At 40.9% G+C, this 25,495-nt stretch overlaps 1 protein-coding gene across 1 annotated transcript in view; it reads left to right on the top strand.

The window, feature by feature from the left end:
• ADAMTSL1 (ADAMTS like 1) overlaps positions 1 to 25,265 on the top strand; it is a 176,271-nt gene extending 151,006 nt beyond the window's left edge. The window contains exons 24-29 of the mRNA XM_040578858.1: positions 14,496 to 14,696; positions 15,772 to 15,952; positions 18,598 to 18,805; positions 21,806 to 21,915; positions 22,891 to 23,111; positions 24,690 to 25,265. Of these exons, the coding sequence (XP_040434792.1) occupies positions 14,496 to 14,696; positions 15,772 to 15,952; positions 18,598 to 18,805; positions 21,806 to 21,915; positions 22,891 to 23,111; positions 24,690 to 24,796 (1,028 nt within the window). The 3' untranslated portion in view covers positions 24,797 to 25,265. The remainder of the gene's footprint in view (positions 1 to 14,495; positions 14,697 to 15,771; positions 15,953 to 18,597; positions 18,806 to 21,805; positions 21,916 to 22,890; positions 23,112 to 24,689) is intronic.
• The last annotated feature ends 230 nt before the right edge of the window (positions 25,266 to 25,495 follow it).

Here is a 25,495-nt window from a genome sequence, read left to right as displayed (position 1 = left end):
TCTCTTGCAAGCTCCTTGCTTCATTGTCTTCATTTTATATGTCTTTGGTATATCATACAACCAGTATCTGTGGAAAGCCATATCTGGAAACTATCCTTAATGAAATGTTTTTCTTCTTTTCATCCTTTTCTCCCTTCCATATCTCTTTCTCCTCTTTACACTGCAAGTTCTGTTAGATGCTGTAAACTCATTTCAGGTCTGTGGGTGTGATTTTTTTGCAAAGAGAATCTCATCCTTTCCTAAAGCTCAGGGTATGTTTATTTTAAAATTTTATTTCTTACGCTGATCTCGAGCCTCTACAAACTGTCAGGCTCAGACAGGCAAACAGCTTCTCTAATGGCCTTGTTACTGCATACAGTGAAATCTTGTCAAGTCCTGCAGTTTCAGAGCAATCTCTTTTCTTTTCAGAGCTAGGCATCTGAAACTTTTAGCAAAGGGTCTGTAGCTGGCCTCAGCATTTATAGCTCTGGTCTCTGTACCTTCCAGAACACTCTTTGCTTACATTTAGTAGCGATTTTAAGATTTTATTTTCACAGTGGAGGCTTTCTATTTATGTTTTCAGTTTTGTATGGTTTACTTTTCCCCAGTGCTGACATTTGCATACGTTTGCAATGGCTTTTAGCTTGCAGCTCTGGATTACGTTTCTGCTTGCACAAAAACTGCACTGAAGTAGTCCTTAGTGGGGGGAATACCTGAAGGTATTTATTAGCATTTAATAAATCATTTTGAGCATGGTTTTATTGTACTCACTGTTGTAAGACTAGGTCACACTCTGTTTCATCCATTTCCTCTCAGGTTTCTGGAAAGAGATCTTAAGTAGTTGTAGGGATTTTTTTATTGTTTTGAAACCAGTAATTGAACCACAAAGAGTGTTCTGCACTGCCTGTGCACAACCACTTCTAAATTAATTTCATTTGGCTGTGTCACCCTGTACCCTGCGATTCTCCTGCATGGGCAAGGAAACTCCATGAATGTTAATGGCAAAACAGCAAACCAGTTTCATTCTTGAGGCAATTCCCTCAACTTCACTGGAGTTTTACTGACTTGGATTTGAGGCCTGTTATTATTAAAACCTAAGGAACCCTCCTGAGAATTTTTCTGCAATTAAAAATCAGCATGGAATGGGCTATCCAATCAATTAGAAAACTACAGTCCAGTGTGCTGCATCATGTTGCATCACTCAGACAAAAACACAAAGCATTCAGCTTCCATGTATGTTACTTAAATACATTGCCTGTGGTTGTACCAATGCATTTGAATTCATCCATAAGGAGAATAATCATTACTGGGGAAAAAAAAAAAAGAAGGACTCATCTCTCAGATTTTTTTTTTTTTTTTGTATCTACATCTAGTTTACTCTTTAGGTTAATATCAGTATGGATTACAATCAAAGACTATATTTACTCCCAAATTTAGTCTCCTCACAGTCTTCCAGTGCAGTAGCTAAGTTTATCATGGACTACAGTGACACCTTCATAACTAACCTTTGCTTGAAATGTTGCTACACTGGAAAGAAAATCTGCATATGATTCTAAGCACCAGCTGCAAACACCAATGTGTGAACAATTTCTGAACTTGTATGTCTGTGACCCATGTCTGTATTGTCTGTCCACAACATCCTCTACAAGCTGTCCACTAATTCTTTCTATTCTGCCACCCAGCCAATTGACTTTAATCCTGTTAAGTCTTTCAACATTGACTGTGTTGGGGTGTTTGCTCTACATGCTCTAGATTCCCCATGTAAGAACTTTAGGTATATAAATTACTATGTATAAAGTCCCGTGTCTGTTCTACTGCTGACAGACACCAGCATCTCTTGGGACTCAGAAGGCATTGAATTAGACTTGGTATTTGGAAATCTAAGCATATGAGGTTTTGTTGAGTGGAGAAGGAAAATAGGACACCTCCAGAGAATGAAATGTCAAGAAAAGGAGTGGTAAGCAAGCTTTCGGGAAACTTTATATTTTAAAGGAGTTAAAAGAAACCAAAGGTGAAAAATTATGTTAGAAACCTGGATAAACTCAGGTATGGGTTTGCCAGGGTTTAAGAAAAATGGGAATCAAAACTTCATTAAACACTGGATTTGTACCTTGAAAAAAAACAGAGTGTATTAGCAGAGCAACAGAAGATTAAATTTGCAAAGAACTTGTTTAGAAACTAACAACTGTATAATAGATAACAACAATTAACAAGCTGAATTGAAAGGGGAGAACTTGAGCCTCCAGTTTATCCTACATGCTATGCACTTTCTTTTACAAGTGGAATTATGCAATGCTTCCACCATAATTTCAACCATTTGAAACAAAGAACTTGCTTTCTGGAGTCAGTTCCTGTCTGTTTCTTCCACATAATTTTCAGGGGATTTGCAGAGGTTGAAGGTCAGGGTCATAACACATATCTGCTTTAGAGGTCTTCCTATTCAGCAGTCATTTGTGTGCCTTCACTCTAGAAGTAGAGGAAAAGATCTGTTACAGACCCATGCTCTGCCCAATGGAGTCAGCAACCTGCCCATCAATATCTAATGTAAAACATCTTTTTGCATGAGCTTACAGAAACATCTTTGTCTTATGTATTTCTTACTTTTACTTCTAAAGGGTGGAGATTTCAGGTAGCTTTCTAGGCTCAACTTGTCATCCAGTTAGAGAGCATGATGTAGAGAGTGGCTTGCACATATTGATGCTTACCCTGCTCCTCCACAACTGTTGGAAGTATGTGTAGAGTACTGCAGTCCTCCCCAGCCCTCAAACAAACGTTGACAGGTTATGTAGTAGACATTTCTGTATTATCTACACGTCACACATCTGAAGGACAGGACTTCCTGCAAAGCAGAAGCTGAATACCTATGAGTTTTGGGGTATTTCTGAGTTTTACAGTAGACAGACTGACAATCAGTAATGAGCAACAGGCTGTCATGCACTTTCTGATGTCCTTGGTTCCTGGGAGGCACACAAGAAGACTTTGTATCACACATAATACAGAATACAGTGAATTTCTAGAGTGACACCAATTTATATTTCTTTAGAAAGCTTTCATGTTAGAACTTAGTCTTATTAAGGTTTCTTTCTTTGAGACTCTAAATTTTGAAAAGTTTTCCTGAATGTTGGTAATGAAAGTATTATGAGAAAGTCTGCACTTGTCCTCGGAAAGAAATTTTGTTTGTCACCTGATAAGAACTTTTGTTTTTTAACAACATTCATGACCATTTGACTTTTCTTAAGTCCTGATTACTTTGTGGAATTATCTTTTTGAATTAAAGGAACATCTTAAGTTCATCTATTTTCAGTAGAGTTTCTTTATCTATGCTACAAGTATCATTGTATCTTGAGCTTTGTAAGTGTTAATTTTGGCAAAACTGCATGGTGTTTCTGACTTCTAACAGTCCTGCAGAAAAGTCTTTGGACCTATCAGGAATACTTACTTTCATTTCAGTTTAAGCTTGTTGTTTCCCATATTTGAAGACATTTCAGTAAGAAAGTCTAAAGGTCCTAGTGAGGATGCACTACAATTTCTCAAATTTATTGTGACCTCATTGGAAACCTCAGCAGCCTTGTCAAAGGATACAAAATGTGATATAAAAATGTCTCCTTATCTTAGCACAGAAGAATAACGTATTTATTGTAGATATGTGGCATAGTGAAAGCTGAAGCTTTAATGACTTTTACTTATATATATTAATTATATTTAAGTGAGGGTTCTTGCAGGAGCATTGGAAGAAATGTCAGAAATGAATACTTCTAGGAATATAGAAATGTAGACAAACCTGTAAAATGTCATAATGAAGGAAAAAAGGTTGAAGAAGAATCTACTATACCTGTAACAGCACAGTGTTTCTTGGCATCTGTTGCTTTTTCCAATATTTTGTTGCAGATGAACCCTTGGAGTTGCACAGAAAATGTCTGTGAACACATTTCCCCAAAGCTTCAGGTTCATGTCCCACATGTTTTTTCAGAAATCCTCACCCATGGGTGAGGATTTCTGAAAATATAATGTGCACTTGAGAATACATATATTGAAGGAAGGGGTATTGTTGCATTGCACTTTGTATATAATTAAATAAAGGTTTTGGATTGTATTTATGAGGCATCCAGAGGAAGGGATGCATCTCTATTTTGGAATGCAGCACAAGCTCACAAATTTGAAGAGAAATGGGAGCATAAACAGTTAAGATAACTAGGACTGAAACAAAAAAAAATATCTAGCTCTTGCTTGACACACTGCAACATTTAAGCAATGTCTTTTAAAAGGGAAGACATCTAAGAAGAAATAAATGTTGAGATAATGGTAGATGTTGTGTATAGCTGCAATGTATATTTTTAAGGCTAACTGTATCCTGATGAAATGTTCATATTTTGGCTAAAAAGAAAAAAAAAATACCAGCAATATTTTTTGATTGAAAGAGGAGATACCATCTTTATGTAAATTCTTGGCCTTTGTTCTGTTTTTATTCTTTGGATGAAATGAACGCAATGCATATCCTGAAGCATAGTGGTCATTCTAGGGAATGTGAAATAGAAGTAAACCTATGGGGAAAAGCCTAGGCAATTATTTGGAATCTGGTTCCCATCCCTTTTATCTCTCCATATATGTATATTCTCCAGTTTGTTTGCTGGGAACCTATTGTCATTCCCAACTTAGGACTCTGAATTTGCACTTTTCCAGGCTACGCTACATCTATCCAATTTTGTGTATTTAGCAGAAAAAAGTCCTGATTTTTAGGAGATACTGAAAATAGCCATAATGTTAGATGAGAAAATGTACTTTTTTATGACCAGAAAAGTATAGCTCTATATTTATTGTGTTCTGCCTGTTGACTTCCATATCATATTTATTCATTTCACAAATCAGAACATGATTTTACTAACTGCCAGCATATCAAACACAGCCCTAGAAGACAGATTTCTTTGGTTTTGTACATTACCACCAATGACCACAGAGTTAGAACAGCTTAGGTGCCAAATTCACTGCTATTTCAGAAGATGAAAAGCTAGACTAAAAATTCCTCTTCTGCAATCACCAATGTTACTTAGCGATGAAGTTGTTTTTAAAACAAAGTAATAACAGAAAGCTTAAACTTATAAGTGGCAAAGGATTGCCCTTACCAAAACCAGTATTTCCCTCTCATGTTTCTTTTACTGCTAATAGTATACCCCATTAACTTTCCAGTAGAGTCACTTAGATGCCCAGAAGAAGCCCCAGAAAACAGAATGGAAAGATATGGCAGCCACCTTGCTTGCAATGGCCAGCCTTTTGAGTATGAATAAATTTCTTATTCCGAAAAGGCCAACTGCATTAGAGCTAAGGTGCAAAGTTCAGGAGGGTTTTCAGTCTAGTTTTTTGTTGGGGTTTTTTTTTCAGAGGGGACCTCTTCAAGTCTGTGGCTGGTATTTGCCTACCTGCAGATTTAACGGTTATCTAGATGTCACACTGAACAGAAAAATTAACATGGAACTTTTTGAATGTTCTGGGGTGCATTATAGTCAGTCAAATTCTGTGCTGCTGACTACTTTAGGAGAAGAAACAAACTGATGGCATGATCAGGACCAAACTCTTTCAGCAGAGCAAGAGAAGTTAGTGGTGCAATTGTTTCCTATGTATTTTGCTTTTGTGCCAAAACATTTTAGCATGGGACTGATACTTGATCATAATCAGTGTGAAAAGCAGTAAATAATCCAGATGAACCCAACTGATCTCACCAGTACAAATTTCTTGCAATGGTTGGTGATATACTCAAGAGCAAGTGTATATCTTCTTGAAACATAAGTTTTCCTTTACTCCCTTTTGCCCCTCCTCTCTCTACCATGAGCCTGCTCTAAATTTTTCTAGGTTTTGGAAATTACTACTTCATTAAAATTGGAAGCAGAAATGCAAAATACAAAATAATTTACAGTCTGCACAGAGTCAGCAAACAAAAGAACTCACAAGTAGTTGTGATTAAACCAGTGTCTGTTGTCCCCTAAGAAAAAAGACAGCTGCAGAAGTTGTGCAGTAGGAATTAGTTAAAATCATGGCTGTCTGAGAACTTACTTTTCACAACATCATTTTTTATCTCCTCACTCTCCATAGTAAGTTTACTATCGTGTTTGAAAAGTAGTTCTAATTCTAAAGAATGGTTTTTTTAGCAACTTTATTTTATACCAGAAATACTTCCACTCTGATGAGGATAAAGCACCAGGTGCATTCATGCAGTAATCTGTCCTGTTAATTGTATTTTCCAATTACTTCCATTTTTGTCTTGGTGTAAATTCTGCCTTGTCACCCTGTTTAGGAAAATTCTCAGGTGAGTGACTTTTCTATAAAGATGAGCATTAATTTCAAGAGTATGCCATTATCATTGAAATTAATTCCCCAATCAGGCTCTATCACATTGATTGCATTCTAAATATTGTATAAAGTTCATACAGGATTGCAGAATCTTCCTTCTACATCAGACTACAGCATAACATTTTATTGAAAAGTGTGGCTTTTCATTTGCATATGCATACTGTGTACATTTCAGTGTATACGGTATGTGATGATACCTCTGCTTGGTCAAACATTTTGACCACCCTGATACAGTGTTTGTTCTTCAGGCAATCATCCACTAGTCCTGCTGCTGCCAAGCTCTCAAAGCAAAGTCAAAAGAGCAAGGTCCTTTAGGCAATCTCCCACCTTGGTTTTTTTTCCTGCCTTCTGTCTGGTGCCATGAATGAGCTAATCTGATCTACAGCAGTGGTCCAAAATGCTGCCACATAACATAGTATCACTGGTCTCTGGGGAAACATCAGTTTTAATTTTGGGTTTGTGGTAAGAGTTGTAGCCCTTGAACTTGTGTCTCTAAGCTTTTCCAAAATCGCTGACCTAGATCCTGTTCTAATGTAGATATAAATGATGCAGAGATCCACCGAGGCAAGTTCTGGTGAATAACCAGGGGTATAAAATTTGCCACAGGTATCCCAGTCTGAAGACCTGTCAGTCTGCTCCTTCACATAAAAGATCTAGCCTCTTGCACAACTTATGTTTTGCTCTAGACTAAGTGTTAAGGGAGTTTCCAAACACTGTGGGATTTCTGACCTGTCAACTGAAGGACTTATCCGTTCTCAGTTTTGAAGCACCCTCTCCCTCCGTGTTGGTTCTCAGAAGCTCTCCTGAAGGGCTAAAGCACTTCGTTAATGGGACAGAAGTCACAGCCTTTCTGGAGCCAGCAGCACCGGCTTTCCTGCCTCTATCTGTCCTCTACCTCCTCTGAGAAACACTCTTTCAAGAGTTATTTTTCTCCTGTAAATGTACTTGTACACTTAACCTGGGGCTGTAGCAGTGGTGAGGCAAAAGTTTATACTGAAAGGTACTCCTTTTCCATTTTTGTCATGCACTGAATTAACCCACCAGGGTTAGCCCAGGAGATCATTTCAGCATGCTGTATCTATTCTCTTAGGCTTTGGTTTCATGATTTGCCATTGGTGATTGTTTTCAGCCCAATCCTTATTAATACAAAGGATTCTGGGTGTATAGGATTCTGATTGTCAGAATCATTTTATAGAAAACAGTATTACTACCAGGGGTTGAAAATTCCTTTGCTTTTTTAATGGGCCCGCTCTGCAGCTGTATGTTTGGGAACAGTTTTTACAACCTCTGTGGGGCAGGGATTGGGCCTAACTCAATTTTCGTTGAATACAGTCTAAATTTACAATGCTATGTAAATGTTATCTGATAACAGCATGTGTGGCATTGAGTAACCAGTTTAGGTGCTTTGAGAACTGTTTAAAAACCATGTCATATGTTCAGTCTAGTAGTTTTCAACTGTTCCTTTGGAGCCATAAATAGATATTTAAAATATCTTCCTTTTTTTAAAATGCTACTGTCATCAGCTGAATTGGCCTATTTCAAGAATCCCTCAATACATGGTTTTCCTGGACTAGCATAAAATCGTGTTCATTTGACCTCCTTTAACCTGTTACAAATAAATGTTATTCTTGTATTAACGTTCATTCTTTCTTTTGGGGATTTTCAGGATCACATTACCTTTTATAAGTTTTATTTCATTCAGTGTATGAAAGCACTGGGAAGTAATTTGCATAACACTCTGAGTTAAAAGTCTGTTTAAATTTACACTTTGTACTGTATTGAAAAATCTTCCCACATAAAACGATAGACTTGTCACTTAGTTTTGCCACTTCAGCAAAACAGGATTTATATACATATGATTTTCAGCCGTGAACTTACCTACCTTCATTTGGTTTGATAGCATTTTAAAAAGTTGAATACATCCTGTCAAATTTTCTTCCTTATGTTAGATACAGGATGGAATGAAATTTAACTCTGTTAGGTTTAGCATGCATTTCTCATTTCAGTGACCTAAGGAGAAAATCAGGTATGGCAGGACATGTGGGCAGCACATCTCAGTGCCAGTCTGAGCCCACCTACATAGCATCAACACAGTAGTACAGTGTGAACTACAACATTGTAGTTCAGCACCAAGCTTCTGTCTACTAGGAGGCTGATCTGTGGCTTGTCTACATTTTGTTCCAAGCATTTTGTTCTTCATTTCATCCTTAATCTTGCTTCTGTTTTGAAATTATACTTCAACTCTTTGAATGTAGAGATAGAATGGAAATACTCTCAGGTTTCAAATCCTGTGGCTCCATTATACTTGTCATTTTAATGCAGTGTATTGTGGTCTACAACACTTCTCTGTCCATTCAGTAAAATATAGAGAGAATCACAGAGTATTTTTTTAGCTTGCTTTATTTTAGTTTTAATATAATTAATAATTTTGCTGCCAAATCCTTTCTTTTCTCCTTTGCTAGGCATTTCAGATAGTAGTCCGCAATCTTCTTTTATCTCCCAGCTTTATGTTTTGCTAGGTACATATCTGCGACTTGCAGAGGCAGGGACATAGACCTGCCGGTTTGTAAGTCTACCTGAAGTTTTCTGTGGGCTTTCTGTGCTACATTTATTGTACTTTGTGGTGTCCTGAAACATATGCCTAACCAATTGGGATGCTTATTTTGTTTTCAAATTCAGCCTTTTCTAGTTGCTGTTGATTCAAAGTATTTTGAACTGACGGAGCACAAATATTTGCCTATTTTGCAAAGAATGATCACTGATGAATAGCAAGAGTGTAAAACTGAACTGCAGACATGTTGATGAACATTAATACCAATGGATCCAAACTGCATACACCACAGTGTGTGTTTGTCTCCAATGTGGTTTGCTACCCAGACCTGTCTTTTAAATAGGAAGTAATTTCCAAAGATGAAAGCATTGGCCTAAGCCTAAGTAGGCAGGAGTTTGATTTCCAGCTCCACTGCTTGGCCTCAGGTAAGACAGCATGCACCTCCATGTGCCTTGGTTAGCTGTCAGGAGAATGGAAAAGGTGAGCTCACATCCCACGACACAGCAGCTTCAGGGCTGCAGTTGGAACGCTAAGTAGATTGTTTTGCTCAGACTGAAGGACTATTTTGTTTAAACAAATTTCAAAGAAACTGCCTCATCTTGACCTGAAGTCTTTGCTCAGATTCCATCTTCAAAAAACATTAGAAATATTGCCTGGGATCAATCAGCAGGCCAGTAGTAAATTACAGAGCTATTTGTTAGACAAAAATGAATGCATGAAAATAATTCATATTTTAGGAATAGGTATTCTTTTTAAAGGCAATCCTGTAATTCTTTTTTACTTGTTTTACAAACTGTATTCAGTACTTGCAAAATCTGTTTATTTTCACCATTGCTTTCTATACAGTTCTGTTGATATAAGGTATCAGGCTGCTAAAAAAAGGAATCCTAAAATCAACAGCATTTGCACCTGGTTTTTTTCTGTCATTCAAGTCTGCAAGTGAAAGAGTGATGCATGCTCCATGTATTTTGTTCTCTTAGCATTAGCACAGTACCCAGAGTCTTTGTGCAGTCATACAGAAAGTGCTGCAGAGGTATAATGGGCAACTGAATTCGGCCTGCACTGTGCATTTATTCTTTCCTCTCAAGAAATTATCAGCATTGTTGTGAAACATTGGTCTTCCCTTTCCAAATATCCCTTTGTTATCCTTGGAATATTAACACTTTCCCTACTAAAAGATGTAATATTAATTAGATTTTTGTTTGTCTCTCCAAGTTTTGCATATCCGTGACTCATCCTATCTTTAATTAATTCAGAGTCACAGTAGGCTTTGGAAGGGAGGCTGAAGGCAGTGTTTAACTGCTTAAGGACTGAAGGAGGAGAGTTCTTTCATGCCAGAGCTTTCACTGCTCAGAAACAGTCCCCAAAAAATGTTCCCCCTTCACCCTCCTAAGGGCTCTGATGCACTAAGCCTCTGCAATAGCTGTGCTGTCTGGAAATAAAGTCAGTTTTTCCATCTCAGGTGTTATAGGGACAGGTGTTGATCTCCTGCAAGGATAAAGCGGTCAGTGTCCACAGGGTTGGGAGAAAATAGAGAATAGGTGTTGGTGATCTGCATTAAATGGTATTAAAATTATTCCTGGGAAATGAGAATGGGATATTAATGGAACATAGCTTTTATGCATCCATATGCATGGGAAATGTATAGGACATGTCACTTGTGAAATGTGATTGATAGGTGTTAGTATAAGTTTTATTGTTAAATGTTAAAAAAGTAATAATTACTCACTGGTAGAATGTGCCTGAGGAATAGTGTTTGGGGGCTTTTCCCCCATATTATTGATTACTGGCTGTTCCTTTAGTTAATATTTTATATATACATTTTGGAAGAAGAAGTAATACACAAGATAAGTAAAATAGTCAGGACTAGGAAGATTATATTGGTTTGCCTGACAATAAAACGTTTAAAGAAAAACAGGCATGAACTAGGATCACATGCATACTGAAGTAAATCTCAGTTTCTCTGTGTTTAACATCAAACTGACCTTTCTGTTTCTTCATTTATCATGTGCAGACTGATTGCAAACAGAGTAAAACGAGCTCACAGCATGTCTTTGTCAGTTGTCATGGCTATATGCTGACCTGTGGAGATCCCTGGAATTATCTTAAAAGACAAGCAAGCTATAAAAAATTAGAATACTGTAGGAAAAAGCCATACAGCCACTTACTGTTAAGTTTGTCCATTTCCTGTATATTCCATTGTTTTCCAATGGTTTAAACTTCGGGAGCCTTAAACCTGTGAGGCTGAAATCTTTCTTGTCACTCATTCACTTGAGAATGAGTATCTTAGAAGTTGCATGAGTTGTTTTACAGCACCAGAGTAGGAAAAAACACGTCAGTACTCAGAACAAAAGGGATAATGTAAAATGAAGCATAGCAGGAATAAATAACAGAGCTTACAAGAATAGGAAAAAGGACTGAGTAGCAAAGAAAGCTGTGTCTTTGTGGTCAGGAAGTGAGCACTGGGGAGAGAACTGCTGAGGGTAAAAATGCATTAGACCTTGCCAAGGAAATTAAAACAAATAAAAAAGACTCTTTAACCTTATAAATGAAAGTGGAAAAAAAGAAAGAGGGGAGACCACTGTGAGCAGAGTGCACTCTCTCATTCTGCCTTTTTCTCCCCTTTTTTCCTTTATTATTAAAATTTAGCTGCATTAACTAGTTCTTTATCAATGAAACATTCTCATTGTAACTGCAGACTACTGTGTGTGGCTCTCACCTTCCGCAGGGGAGCCCTTGCTCTCTCCAATACCTCTTTCACACAGAGGGAAGCAGCCCCAAAGGGCAGCTTTATCCAGCCCACACCTTTCCCTGCTGTGGATGCAGACAGAGCTTGTCAGCAACAGGGGACACGGTAAAGACCCTTGTAGCCACTGCACAAGTGAGAGGGCCAGTATTTATCTTGCTGAGTGGCAGAGGGTGTCATGGTTTAACCCTGGCCAGCAGCCAAGCCCCACGCAGCTGCTCACTCACTCCCCCCTCACCCAGAGGGGTGGGGAGGAGAATCAGAAAAGAAAAACTCAAGGGTTGAGATAAGAACAATTCAACAGGTAAAGCAAAAGCAAAAGTGCACGCAAGCAAAGCAAGGAATTCATTCACCACTTCCCATTGGCTGGCCAATGTTCAGCCATCCCCAGGAGAGCCGGGCTCCATCACGCGTAACGGTTACTTGGGAAGACAAACGCCGTAATGCCAGATGTGCCCCCCTTCATTCTTCTTCCCCCGGTTTATATACTCAGCATGACATCAGATGGTATGGAATACCCCTTGGCCAGTTGAGGTCACCTGTCCTGGCTGTGTGCCCTCCCCGTTCCCCGTGCCCCTCCAGCCCTCGGGCTGGCAGGGCCCAGGAAACTAAAAAGTCCTTGATTTAGTACGAACATCACCCAGCAACAACTAAAAACATCCATGTGCCATCCCCATTGTTTTCACACCAAATCCAAGACACAGCACAGCACCAGCTACTGAGAAGAAAATTAACTCTATCCCAGCTGAAACCAGGACAGATAGGTTCTCCCTAGTCCCTGGATCTACCTCTGAGCATGTAAATGGCTAGGATGTGCCCCAGATCATCACTGGCTTTTTCCATCTTTTATGAGTTCTTCTGCTTTGTATGAGCAGGAAAGCTTCAGTTCCTGTGGGCAAGGCAGCATCCTCTGCATAGGAATAGTGTAATTGGAGGTATGATTAGTAGCAAAAGCAAAGACTACCATTGCCCAGTCCCTAGTGTTAGTTTAGGGGGGTGACCAAAGTCAAAATAAAAAGGGTAGCAAGGGTTCCTAAACAAAGTAATGTGCTCTTCAAGTCTCTAGGATTTGGTCTTGATGATGGCTGGAAATCAAACTGTTCAGCTTTCCTGGGTAGGTTAATGAAAATTGTATTTTTATTCTTGCAGTGATAGGCACCTCAGTAAGGTGTAGGAAAAAAAATCTTAAAGAAAAAATGTATATTTAGATACAATCTTGATTGCAGCAACTCTAAGTCATCTTACCTCTCTCACAGGAACAGTACTTGCTCAGTATACATTAGCAGAGGATCTCAGGCGGACAGAGAAGAATGAGAGGAAGAACAGTAACAAAAATGTCACATTGCAGTGTCTGTTCATTGTGTAATGCAGCTACAAAGGCATCATATTCACATCCTCATTTGTCTCAGTGAATAATAAATAATAATCAAATGACATGGAGATGACAATGAAGAAATACCAGCTGGTGGAATTATTTCTTAATCTTAGAACAGCCTTCCATCTTATAGTATTTTAAATTTGTACTCTTCCTTTTGTTACCCAATGCCTTTTGAACAGTGCCAATGTGAATGTTATGTATGTTATGTAGTATACTTCTTTCAGAAGGGCTTTTGTATACAATAAGTCATTCATTACACATACATACTAATATAAACAAAAGTGTAAAGCTGCAGTATAACAATCAGTACAGACTGCATTTACAGAAACTTCAGCGAGACCTCTCATGTACCAGTGAGATGCATGCAAGTGAAGGAGTAGCCTAAGCCACAAGCAGTCCAAGTAATATGCCATCCCCTGCACTTAGCTTTTCTGACTCTCCACTCCTGCAATTTGTGTGGATGCATTGCACCACAGAAATTGCCCAATTCTTTCCTTTTTTGCCAGGAGACATGTAAGGCAACTTAGCTATCTTTCCCAGGATATACAAGTCTCACAAATCTTCTGCAATTCATCATGACTGGAAAAGTGTGCCACTGGTATAAGGACCACAGGAAACAGTATCTTACGGATACTCTCCTTCAGCTTAATAAGCAAAGAACTCTTTGAACCTACACCCCAACAGCTGTGCTGATGATCCATAGGCGTACCCATACAATGCTTCTGAACAGCAGATACTTTTCCAGTTGCAATTTTTGGTTGGTTGTTGCTTGGAGAATTGCCTGTTGCTGTCACAAAAAAAATCTAAACCAGGGGTCCTCAAACTTTTTAACCAGGGGGCCGGCGCGCGGATGCAGTGGCAGGCAGCCATCTGCGGCTGCTTGGTTTCTCCAACCCCCGGCGGGGGGGGGGGGTGTCTGTAAATACCGGGGGGCCAGATTGAGGAGCCTGGGGGGCCATATCAGGCCCACAGGCCATAGTTTGAGGACCCCTGATCTAAAGGCTCAGTTTTAGCTCTTTGTTTTTTCAACAGTTTTTTGCATAACAAGAATTTTGTGAAAACTGTCTAGAAAAAACTCTGATTTTTAATATGAAAAACAAAAGAAGAAGGTGGCCCTGTGGTTTAAATAAGAGATTTGGAGACCAAGTTCTGTTTCTATTGCTTGTTCAAGCATGCTCCTTGACCTTATACTGGGTGTGTAACCTCTCTAACTCACTTTTCTCAATACTAAAATGAGGATGATCCAAAACAATGGGAATCTGAGAAGGCTTGATATAAATATTTCCAAACTGATCTGCAATTTTCATATGGCTGCTTAACCAGCTTTTGGATAGATATTTTTTTCAGCTGATGAGAAGATATTTATTACCACAGTATTTCCATTTTTCATTATGAGAAAATGGGATGGAATCAGCTTTTTCCCCTAATTTTGACCACTTCAAAGCAGTTTTCACTAGTTTCAGTACTCAACAGGTTTCTTTCATATCCCTGTGTTTTAGGTTGTGCTGTGGATGGGCATCCAACCCCGAACATCACCTGGCTTTACTCTGGCAAGCCTTTCAGCCTGCAGCATCGCCTCCTGGCAGCAGGCCGTATTCTTCAGATATTCAACATCAGTGATGCTCCTGATGGTGAATTCAGCTGCCTTGCTCAGAATGAGGCTGGCTCGCTCACACAAAAAACGTCCCTGGCTATACAAGGTAACCTTCCAGTTTCAGTCCATCTGCCCTGTGAAGCTCTTGCCATGGACTTCCTTGTACTGCCTTTCTCGTCCTGGATTTCTCCCCTCTGAGGCCAGGAATATCATGCACAACAGGAAATAGATGGTCTGATGTTTTACCACTATGAATATAGATTTGCAGGACTACCAGGTACCTTACAGTGTCTTAGGTCTTACTTTACCAAAACAACACCTGACATTTCTGGCCTGCTGAGCATAAAACATACCTTACTGATTCAAGCTACACTTACGCTTGTTGAGTCTGGACAACTTTCTCGTCCAGAAATTCAAGACAGAGGTGTCACAGTTTGAGCACCTGAAATTAGAAGCCTCTCTGTTAATCTGCTAAAGTCAGTGTTTCAGAGTCTCTTCTTGCTTGAAAAGCCTTCACTTCTAAAAAGGACGCAGCTGTTACATATACCCAAGAAATAAGCTGAAGGTGATATAGCCACAGAACAGAGCAGTGCAGATGAGATGGAACAGAATATGCAGTTTTCATTGCTCCGGTTGTCAGGAATGGACAGAAGAAGATGGACAAAATATGGACAGATGGAAAAAATGTAACTTTCCTTAAATTTTGTCATAAAACTTAACTGTGTTGCAACGCCCCCATGCATCTTCAGAATGGATGATCTATATATCTGTCTGGCGAGAAACATACTGCTGTAAGATCGTAGATGCTGCTGGTAACTGCAGTTAACCACATCTTCACTGAAACACATCCCTTTAAAAATATAGGTGCAATGTTCTGTGTCACTGGAACTGGACTTAGCTTAACTGCTCCTCCATGTCATTCACTTTCTATGTCTGATGCTTCTAAGCATCAAAAAATTGGGTTTGTTACAGCAAAGACAGTCAGTGGCTTACCTCAGCTGGAATCCTGTTCCTTCTCTGCTCATTGAATGCTTCCTTGTAAACATAGGTAATTCCCCTTCACATGAGACACTGATTCCAAATATTTCATGCTGGAGAACACCTCTGACTCTTTCTTTTCTAAGGGTCTTCTTGCTGGCAGTTTTTAAGTGTTAACATGTCTCTCCTGTACTTTTTGGCAGAATACCAGTGGTCAGTGGACAAGCTAATGGCTTGTTCAGCTTCCTGTGGCCACAAAGGTGTGCAGATGCCCCAGCTGAGGTGCTTACTGGATGGGGATGAAGTCAACATATCCCACTGCAAAGAGAAGCCCAAGCCAGTCCTGCAGCCCATCGCATGCAACAGGAGAGACTGCCCTTCACGGTTCGTCTGTCTCATGTTCAAATGTCATACATGCTTTTAAGATGTGCTTAAAGAGTTCTTTGAACTGGACATCATGCCATTGCAGCATCTCTGGTGCTTTTTGAGAAAAGTCATGGCTACAGGGGAATTTATGAGTGCTTAACCTTAACAGCTGGGAATTTGTAGCAAAATTTGTGGAAAACATTGATAGTACCTGGTAGAAAGAGACTTTACTCCTCCAGTAATTAGTTTAGAAAACAATAGAGAGGCTATTGCCTACTTTTTATTAGCAAAGTTCACAGCTTGAATTGTCTTGGGTGATTCCAGCCTCACTCTGTGTTGAATGCAAGTATCATGCCAGTTCTGAGCTCTGTATATAAGGGAGTTCCGTCACCCAGGAACTGAAGGGTCATATCTTTTTGGTGTTCCACATGGCTTCATACCAGTTTACACTAACAGTGTAACAGACAAGAAGCTAGGTTTAGCAGCTATTCTGGGGGTTTATTCTGAGTCCCTGTGTTGCCTGACCATCAAAATGGGCAGGACTGGAGCTGGAGCTGTGAATTCCCTTAGCAGAATGAAAATGTCTTTTGTAAAATGGGCACATCCCATCAGATCTAGTGCAGATGAAGAGGGATCAGACTGCTCCTTTTGGTGACCGCTGGCTTGTGGTTTCCTTAGGATTGTAACTCTTCGCCTGTGCAATCCCCTGTTTTTCCTTTACTGTTACATACAGTGAAGCCAGGGCAGCATGAAAGACTTCAGACTACACTTAGGTCTTCCTCTACTACTTCCTCCCCATTTAAAACCCTTTCCTCTTTGACACTCTTTGGTGCAGAGAAGAATACATCCTGAGTGCCTATCCACAGAATCAGTGCAGTTTTATACTCACTCCATGTTAAAAATTGCCCTACTGATGCAATTCAGTGGCTCCTTAGCTGAGATATGTAAACATGCTTTTCCATATTTTTCTGGTTTTTTACTCCTTCATCTGCCTTATTTCCACTGTGGACATGGTGTGTTTCAGTATACAAGCACTTAAAAGTAGTCAGGATCTCAAAAGGAAGTTAGTACAACTTCTGTCATTCAACAGTGATTTGGGACTTGTATTAAAAGAGTCTAAGCTGAGGTAAGGAGAGGTGCTAAGCAATCTGATGAGAAGTGGCCAGATTTACCACTCTTGCTGTGTCTTGGGTATATGGCAAGTTTCTGTTTAATTACCTACCCCTCTTTGCAAGCAAATGTTTTCTGAGTTGTCAGCTGAGTCATAAGAAGGAAACCAAAAGAGATTTGGTGATATATGAAACACACTCATTAGCAGCAGTTTTCCTTGGTGATGGCAATAAATTCTGTGGGAATGGTTTATGTCTTTTTATAACTTCCCTGAACTGTAACACAACCCAGAATCCTCCCTCAGCTCCCAAGAAACTGCTGAGATGTGAGCTCGGAAATAAAACTTGATTGAAATGCAGAGCAGAGCTTTATGAGGGGTGCGGAAATCTCAGATTCAACCTCAACAAACTGCATGAAAAAAAGTAGCAGTGTTTTTGTTTTCCATGTTGGGAGTACGTTTTTATACTTCTTTCTGTGACCACAGGAGTTAATCATGTGCAGAAGGCTGAGGAATAGCAATGGATGTCTTTCCTTGGGCCTGGAGGACATCTATTGCCTATCTTGTAAAGTAGTCATAAATACTGAGGGTTGCGATAGGCACTATTTTCCTCTCAATAACATACAAATCCTGACAAGTATCCTGAAACTTAATGAAGCAAACTGCTGACCTGACCATAGGAAAATTCATCAGAAAACTAGTACTTAGTCACATCCTTCCTGTTGCTACCTATTCCCAAACCTGACTGTATAAGTGTTTCACCTGACGATCTTTGAAGAGACAAAAAGTGTTGTCTATTGTGGTAAGAGTTTGGACCTGGACTGTTATTTGCTGTTGCTACAGGCTTTTTACTAGGAGTTTTTTACACCCCAGCACACAGAATTCAAAGTCTCAGCCCCAGCTTGTGAGTGCATGGTCTGAGCTTGAGACGAAAGAATTAAGTTGTTCTTTGTCCCTGGGGTGACTATGCATTGGTCCCATCCCTGAGCAACATTTTCTGGGTTATCCCAGTTGTCAGGGACAAAACAGAGTGGGCAGACACCAGCAGGACCCAGCAGGCTTTTAGCTATTCTGTCAGCAGCAAGTATCAAGTGGCCTGTGAGATACTCCAGCAAATTTATGGAGATAGTTTTCCCTGCTAAGGGGCGTAAATGGGCTGGTCATTCCTGGCGTAGTGACTGGAGCCAGCAATGTGTCTCTGAGGCACAGTGGTGTAAGAGCAGCCGTGCCCAACCCCTGTGCCTGGGCTAGAGGTATTTACTAAGCCTTTAAAAACAGCCTTAAGGGCTAGAAGATGAATTCTGGTCCCAAAGAGCCTTGAGAAAGATAATTTAATTAAAAATGTGCTGTTTCCTCACCTTTCATGCACTGAGCAGTTTTCAGTGACTGCTATGGGAGGCTGAGGCACTCAGCACTTTCCAGGATGGCACCCTAAATGATCCAAGCCTTTGTTGCCTTTCTTTGGTCCAATACATACAGACCTGTTTGCATTACCAGTGATCCTGCAGAGGGTGGCATGCATCTCCTCCCTGACCTGTTTGTCTTTCCCTCACAGATGGATGGTGACGTCGTGGTCTCCTTGCACGCAGAGCTGCGGTGGAGGCATCCAGATGCGGCGAGTGACGTGTCAGCGCCTGACAGCAAAAGGCAACTCTGTCCCAATGTCAAACGAGGCTTGTGCCCAGGTTTCCAAGCGCCCTGTGGATGCACAGAACTGTAACAGGCAGCCCTGTGTTGAGTGGGTGGCCTCCTCCTGGAGTCAGGTAAGGAACAAGCTGGTAGTCCAAGGACAGCCCCATAGTGTGGGCTAGAAAACAATGACAGAAAGTGGGAGGAGTGACTTTGCACCCTGGTATCTTTACATTATGATCTGTGGGCTTTTGAGGGGGCAACTAATTTGTTCAGCTCTTTCAACTCTATATTTGATGCACTGCATGCTTGGATTTCTGTAGCTTCCCACAATTCTTAAAAATGCTGCTTGTGAACCGGACTTTTTACTGCAGGCTGCTGTATCGTCCCTAGTGGAAAGGTCTACAGCTCCTCTTTGTAGTGACTGGTGACACATCTGGGAAATAGTCTTCTCCATGTCTTTATTCCCCTTACCACCCAGTGAGTGTGTTTCAGTTTTAGCTGGCAGGATCACAGCTGATGGTTGTAATAGGCTTGGGGCAGGGGGACTGTACAATGACCTAGTTTTACAAAGTTGCTGGTGTTGCCTGAGAACAGCAAAAAGTGGGAGCTTTCTTGATTTGTTTCACGACAAAAAGCAGAATGGAGGGCTAAAAGCATTTTCAAACTACTTCATGCTGGTTTGCAAATCTTAAAATTTTCTCCTTCATACAATTTTCTCAGCTTCATACACTGATCAGATGTTAAAAAGCTTCACTCCATAAATAGCAAATGGTCCAAGTTTTTAGAGTTAAATCACTTTATGCTGGGAATCCACAGAAGAGTTTTGTCTTCGTGTCTCTGTAAGAGATGAGATTTCCTGAAAAGACACGTGTCAATATGTAGTCAACTATAACCTGGGACTATACGCTTTCCTCCCTTTCCTCTCCACTTCAGCTTGACTGAGCCATATGTGAAGGTTGGCAAGTCCACTACAGTCCAGACTTAGGGATAAAAACTCAGATATTTTAGCCCGAAGATCTCCAGAGTGATGATTTACATGGGTGTATTGCCTTCCAGGGTGAATGAGAGACAGAGTTAAAACCACAGAAGGAAATTTTGCTAGACATTAAACTAGACACCAATACTACTTTAACTTACTTTTGGTGAAATTAACATTTTTGAAGGGAAAAAGAAAAAGCATTTGACAAAACCAAAGTAGTCGTATATCTAATTGAAATGATGAGTCCGGTAAAGATACAGAGGTGAGGCTTCTTACCATGCAAGAAAAGGCTAAGAAAATAATTACTCAGAGTAGTAACTGTTAGTGTGGATGTATAGTTAGCTATCATGAAATATTTTGTTTCCTTTCTAATTAGCACATGCTAAGTTTGAAGACGATGGCTCATTGTATTAGAAGTTAGGGTAATACAATAATTTTTTATTAATAACCACTTGCATTCTGTATTTGCACAGTATGCACAATATATTGCACTGCATCAGAGTTTTTTACAATGTTAGTACTAAAAAGTGTGTTTAGCTACTAGAACTTGTTCTCTATTTGAAAACATCATTTAACTCTTGCCTGTGCATTTTGGAAATTTGTCTCATGTAAGATGATTGAGTTATTGTATTACATTTTTAAGTAAAGCTTGGAATTATCCTCTTAAATGAAAGAAGCAAATTTTCACTCCCTGTGGCATTCCAGGTAATGACTCGATTATCCTTCCAAAAAGCCAGTTACCTCATCCTTATTTTGTGTATCGTTATGGGCTATATTGTTCCCCATGACATCATACTTGTCTGAGACAAGCAAAGAGATCTGAATTAATTTGTCAGACCTAACCTCTGTGCATTATAATATAATATTTCTTCTACCTAGCTTAAAAAAAAAAAATCAAGTCCCACATGATTCTATACAGCTTAGCCTCCAAGCCAGAAGACGGTTACCTGATTAGTTAGGAATGTACCACTGTCTCAGTGGATCGATGTGACCTCCTTGGTGGTGTCACGGGTCCATTGCCCAGGTGTAGTGACCAACTTCCCCAATTCACTGGGAAGGTAAACAGACTAACTGCTCTACCCTCACCTCTACAACAAATTACTTTTCTTCATTTAATGTTAATGCCATTTTGATTTCCTCTGTGTAATCCCATACATTTTTAAAACTAGTGACTCAGGCTTGTTGGTGATGAGGACCACTAACCCCTGCAAGTATCACAGAAGTGTTCCACATACTCCATTGAACATTTCCATCCACCTTGCTCAATGAGGGCGTTGACTGGGAGCAACTGGGAACCTGGCAGCCACTGATTCTCTCTCCCGGTTGTCAAGGAGGGATAGACCTCCTACTGACGGAGGGGTGGAGTGGACAGACCGATTGGTCAGCAGCCCACTCCGGCAAAAATTCCTCCCTCACACTAAGGTCCCTTTCTTCAACCCTCAGTATGCTCTTGAATATAATTTCCAGATGTTTAGAAAAACAAAGTGTTTCCTAACAGCTGATATAATTCTAAAAGAACACAGAGACATGCTTCACACCTATAGCTAATTACGATTTAATCAAAGGAGAGGACTAGAAGAGTTGAACCGTAGACATGTGAGTGATAAGCTTGAACAGGTTAGGATAACCTCAGTAATGGAGCAAGCTTGCAGATCTGCTGTGTTCTTCACACTTGCCGCTTTTGTTTATTGTCCTGCAATATTTTGGAATTATTAAAAGGAGTGAAATACATTTTCCCTTCAATGCATTCTTGGTTATTAACTATTTGCCCAGAAATTGTGGTAGTACAAGCTGCAAAACACAATAAAAGAAATGTATTGAGATTTCCTGTATGGATCACAGGATCTTGGTTAATGACATGAGAGCATTTTATTTGGCGTAACAGATGTACTTTAAGATGTACTATTGAAGAGGAGGGATCATAAATCTGCAGAGCAGATACAGAAATGCAGTTTTAATGCTGCTGGAGGAGAGTGAGGTAGGGCATAAGATGGCTGCGCGTGCAACCTTCAAAGCCTGCAGAGCTGCAGGAAGTGCTTGAAATCTCAAAAGTCACTGCAAAGCCATACACATTTTATTTCCCCAGCAGTCTTATAAAAGGGGAACATGTCCTGCCTTTTACCTCCCTTAAGTGATTTTTCTGTGTTCGCAGTGTAACGGGCCTTGCATTGGACCACGACTGGCTGTACAGCACAGGCAAATATTTTGCCAGACCAAAGATGGGACTTCTGTGTCATCTGATCAGTGCAGTGCCTTACCGAGGTAGGACAGGAATCTTATGTCTGAAACCCTTTACGGAGATGTTGAATGGACTAGTTGACTTAACTGAAAACTTCTGGGTTTCTTCTGTGTAACAGAGGTCATGCAGCAGCCCATACAGTTATGTGATACAAACCTCACCAGGCGTAAACCCAAACTTTGCTGTTTGCTCCTATGAGCGCCCAAAAAAACACCAGTTGGACAACAACTGGGAAGACTTCTAGGATGCCAAATCCTGACTGAAAGGCTGTGCTATCTCTTCTGAAGCTGCCAGTCTCCTCCTTTCTTATTTAAACACAAGCTCCAACTTGGGGGGGGGGGGGGGGGGGGGGGGGGGCCACTCCACAGCTTTTGTTTTCCTGCAGCTAAACTCCACTGTCAACATGGTAAAGACAGATCTAGTTAACATGAGGCTTAGCTATGTAAATCATGCCTGATCATGACTAAAAATTAATATAATTGGCTTTTTAGCTCCCACTCATGTGTTTTCATTATCTGTGCGACAAATAGGTGGAAAAAAGTGTGCACCTTCTGTTAGGCTGTATTGAAGGGAAAAGGAGGGCTTCAGAGAGTCGGTTTTGTTCCCAACTGGCTGTAAAACCATACAAAAGTTACAAAGGCCTGCTGGGTCTTATGGTTGCCACTTTATCTTTTCAGTGGACCTCTGGTTTGGCATTTCACGGAGGGGACATTTCAGCCAAATCCTCAAGTAGTTCAAATGGTCATTTAACACCAGTAGTGCTATACCAGTGTGCAACCACTGGTCCTTAAGTGCACTTATAAATTGCCTTTCAGCATACTAGAGTTACCCCAACTTGTGCCTTTTGAAGAGCTAACCCATACGGTGCTTCTGAGTGAATTGTGTTTGGGATATGCAAAGCTTGCTGCCCCCAGAGCTTGCATGACACCTAGAGTGGCATTTGCTTGCTCCCTGGGCAGCGTGGTGATGGGTCACCCCCACCTCCCTTCTGTTCACAGGCCACTGAGCACCCAGAACTGCTGGACTGATGTCTGTGGCGTGCACTGGAGGGTCAGTCTGTGGACCGTCTGCACGGCTACATGTGGAAACTACGGCTTCCAGTCCCGCCGCGTGGACTGCGTCCACGTCCGCACCAACAAACCAGTGCTGGAGCATCACTGCTCCTGGAGGCCACGGCCGGCAAACTGGCAGCGCTGCAACATCACACCCTGTGAAAACGGTAAGTTGCTGAGAGGAGGGGAGGCAGTGGGGAGGGAGGGAGGAAAGAAGGCAGAGCTGTCTCTGAGAAATGCAGCACTGGACCTTGCAGCTACGTGTCCTGGGGAACCTCCAGCCCAAGCACATGCAAAATGCAGTGTCCACAACTCAGCAGCCCAGCAGGGAGTGGTGCCCATTGTGGTTTGTTGGCAGTGGTGTTAGCGCCGGGATTGCATCTCCTTGCTAACACCATGTGAAATGGCTCATGCAGTCTTAACCTCCCCTTAATAGTACAGACAGAAAGAAATCATGAATCACAAACAGACTGCTGGCTATAGTTAAAATACAATGTCTAAATCCAGTAGGTGGGTTGATAATGGGAATTCCTCGAGTGGAGGCTGCTTGCTTTCAGGTGACAAGCAACTAACCGGGCTTGCCAAAGGACTACAAAAGTTACAAATATTTTAAAAATTGAAAAAGAACAGATGATGTGCCTGTTTGGAAGCAATGAACCACTACAGGCTGCTTGGAAACACCAGGCAGCCCAAGTTAAAATCACTGTCTTTTCATTTACTCTGTCTCACTTCAAGTGCTGATTTTTATGGGCAGATCCCATCCTCTAGCATGCAAGGAGGCTGCTGTGCAATCATCACAGAAGCAGCAGCAGAACACACCTGTGCCTGCCTATGGCTGCACCAGCTTTGATACTCCCTCTCAGTAAAGGCAAAGTAGACTTCATATATCCAAACCTGTGAGCTGAGGTGGGATGCCCTAATGGAAGTGGAAGGGCTGAGGGAGCTTACAGGTACCAAGCAAGACCTCTTGTTACTCTAGCCTCTTCTATATAGAAATGTCCCACACCTAGACAACAGCGGAGTTACTTGGCACAGACGGTACTGGAGAGGGCTGTACAACTGCCCTGTGATGATCCCCCTTTCCAGCCTTTGCAGTGGGAAGTGGGACTCCCTCAGGCAACAACATACCCAAGGTCTTGCAGGCATACTGAACACGTCCCGTGTGAAGCTAAAAGCATGAGGGTGCAGTCCTCAAAACCATTCCAAATGATACCAGGACTTAAGTCCTAGGGAAGTTCAAAAATTGTCTTAAGATCTTCACCCCAGCTGTGTTCTGCAACACATGCATGAAAAACACAACACAACACCCAGTCAGCTGGGGTGACACTCCACACGCTGTCTTTTCAAATGCAAAAGGTTGGCCAAAGTGCCTTTGAGATGCTCAGTTATAAGAAGTTTCCAGTTGTATTTACTACTTCATCTTTGGTTTAACAATGGCTATGAAACTTCTACAGCCTCCCTAAAATGCTGATAGATAGAAAGATAGAGTGTTGGAACAGCTTCAGGAGACCTTTCCTCAGGCTCTGAAAGCAAAGGTTGCCCACCATGTTCACCTTTGAGCCTTTGGCTGCTTCAAGTCCCCATTGAGTCTTTGCAGCAAGTCAAGCTCATGCTTACAGTGAGACCTCCCAACACAAAGCTGTCTTGGTTCCCCCTCTCAGCCACCCCAGAGAATGTTCTTAGGTAAGAAACCCTTCTTTTGTTGCTTCATCACCATTTCTCCTTTTTTGTTTCCCCTTCGGCAGTGGAGTGCAGAGACACAACAAGGTACTGTGAGAAAGTGAAGCAGCTCAAACTCTGCCAGCTCACCCAGTTCAAGTCACGCTGCTGTGGGACTTGTGGAAAATCTTGAAGAGAAAAGCAGTGAAAACGGAGGAACACGGGGATCACAGACTTTGCTTCACAGAGGCAAGGACTTTTATGGAAAATATAAATGGAATGGAATTCTTTTTTTGCATTTTATTTATTTATTTCCCTAAAAAAAGAAAAGAAAAGGAAAGAAAACCTTTTACCAAATTGTTGTTGTTAAGGGACTTAACAAGTTTTCCCTTCTGTGAATCTGGGAGACAGAGTGCAGCAAAACATGGTCGTGAGGGTACACCACAAAGAGTCAGTGAGCCCCATGGCACCAGCAATGGGCCTGAGAGGAATGGGGTTACCCTATAATCCATGTATGTGCCCGGGGATACACCAACAGACAGATGGGGCAGCAGATCAGGGTAAAAACCTAGCATCACTTTGGGCCAACACAATATGAAACAAATAACCAAACAGATTGACAGGCCATGGGGTACTAGATTAAAAAAAAAAAAAAAAAAAAAAGGCTAAACCAAACATTCATCTGATGAGAAAATAAGCGTACAATTTTGCTTTATAAACCTATTTGTTACATCCAAGATTGGATTCCTTTTTTTCTTTCTAAACCCCTCTCTCCTTCTCACACCAGGTCTTCAAATAATTCCAGTGGGAGATCCTCATGGGCTTAGAGGATCTGGTGTCTGGAGAAGCTGGACAATGGTGTGTAACATGAATGAGTCTAAAACACACCTGA

Source organism: Falco naumanni, chromosome Z (genome assembly GCF_017639655.2).
Source record: "Falco naumanni isolate bFalNau1 chromosome Z, bFalNau1.pat, whole genome shotgun sequence".
Classification (NCBI taxonomy): domain Eukaryota; kingdom Metazoa; phylum Chordata; class Aves; order Falconiformes; family Falconidae; genus Falco; species Falco naumanni.
The sequence above is the reverse complement of the archived record's forward strand: the minus strand, read 5'-3'. Positions and strand labels throughout refer to the sequence as shown.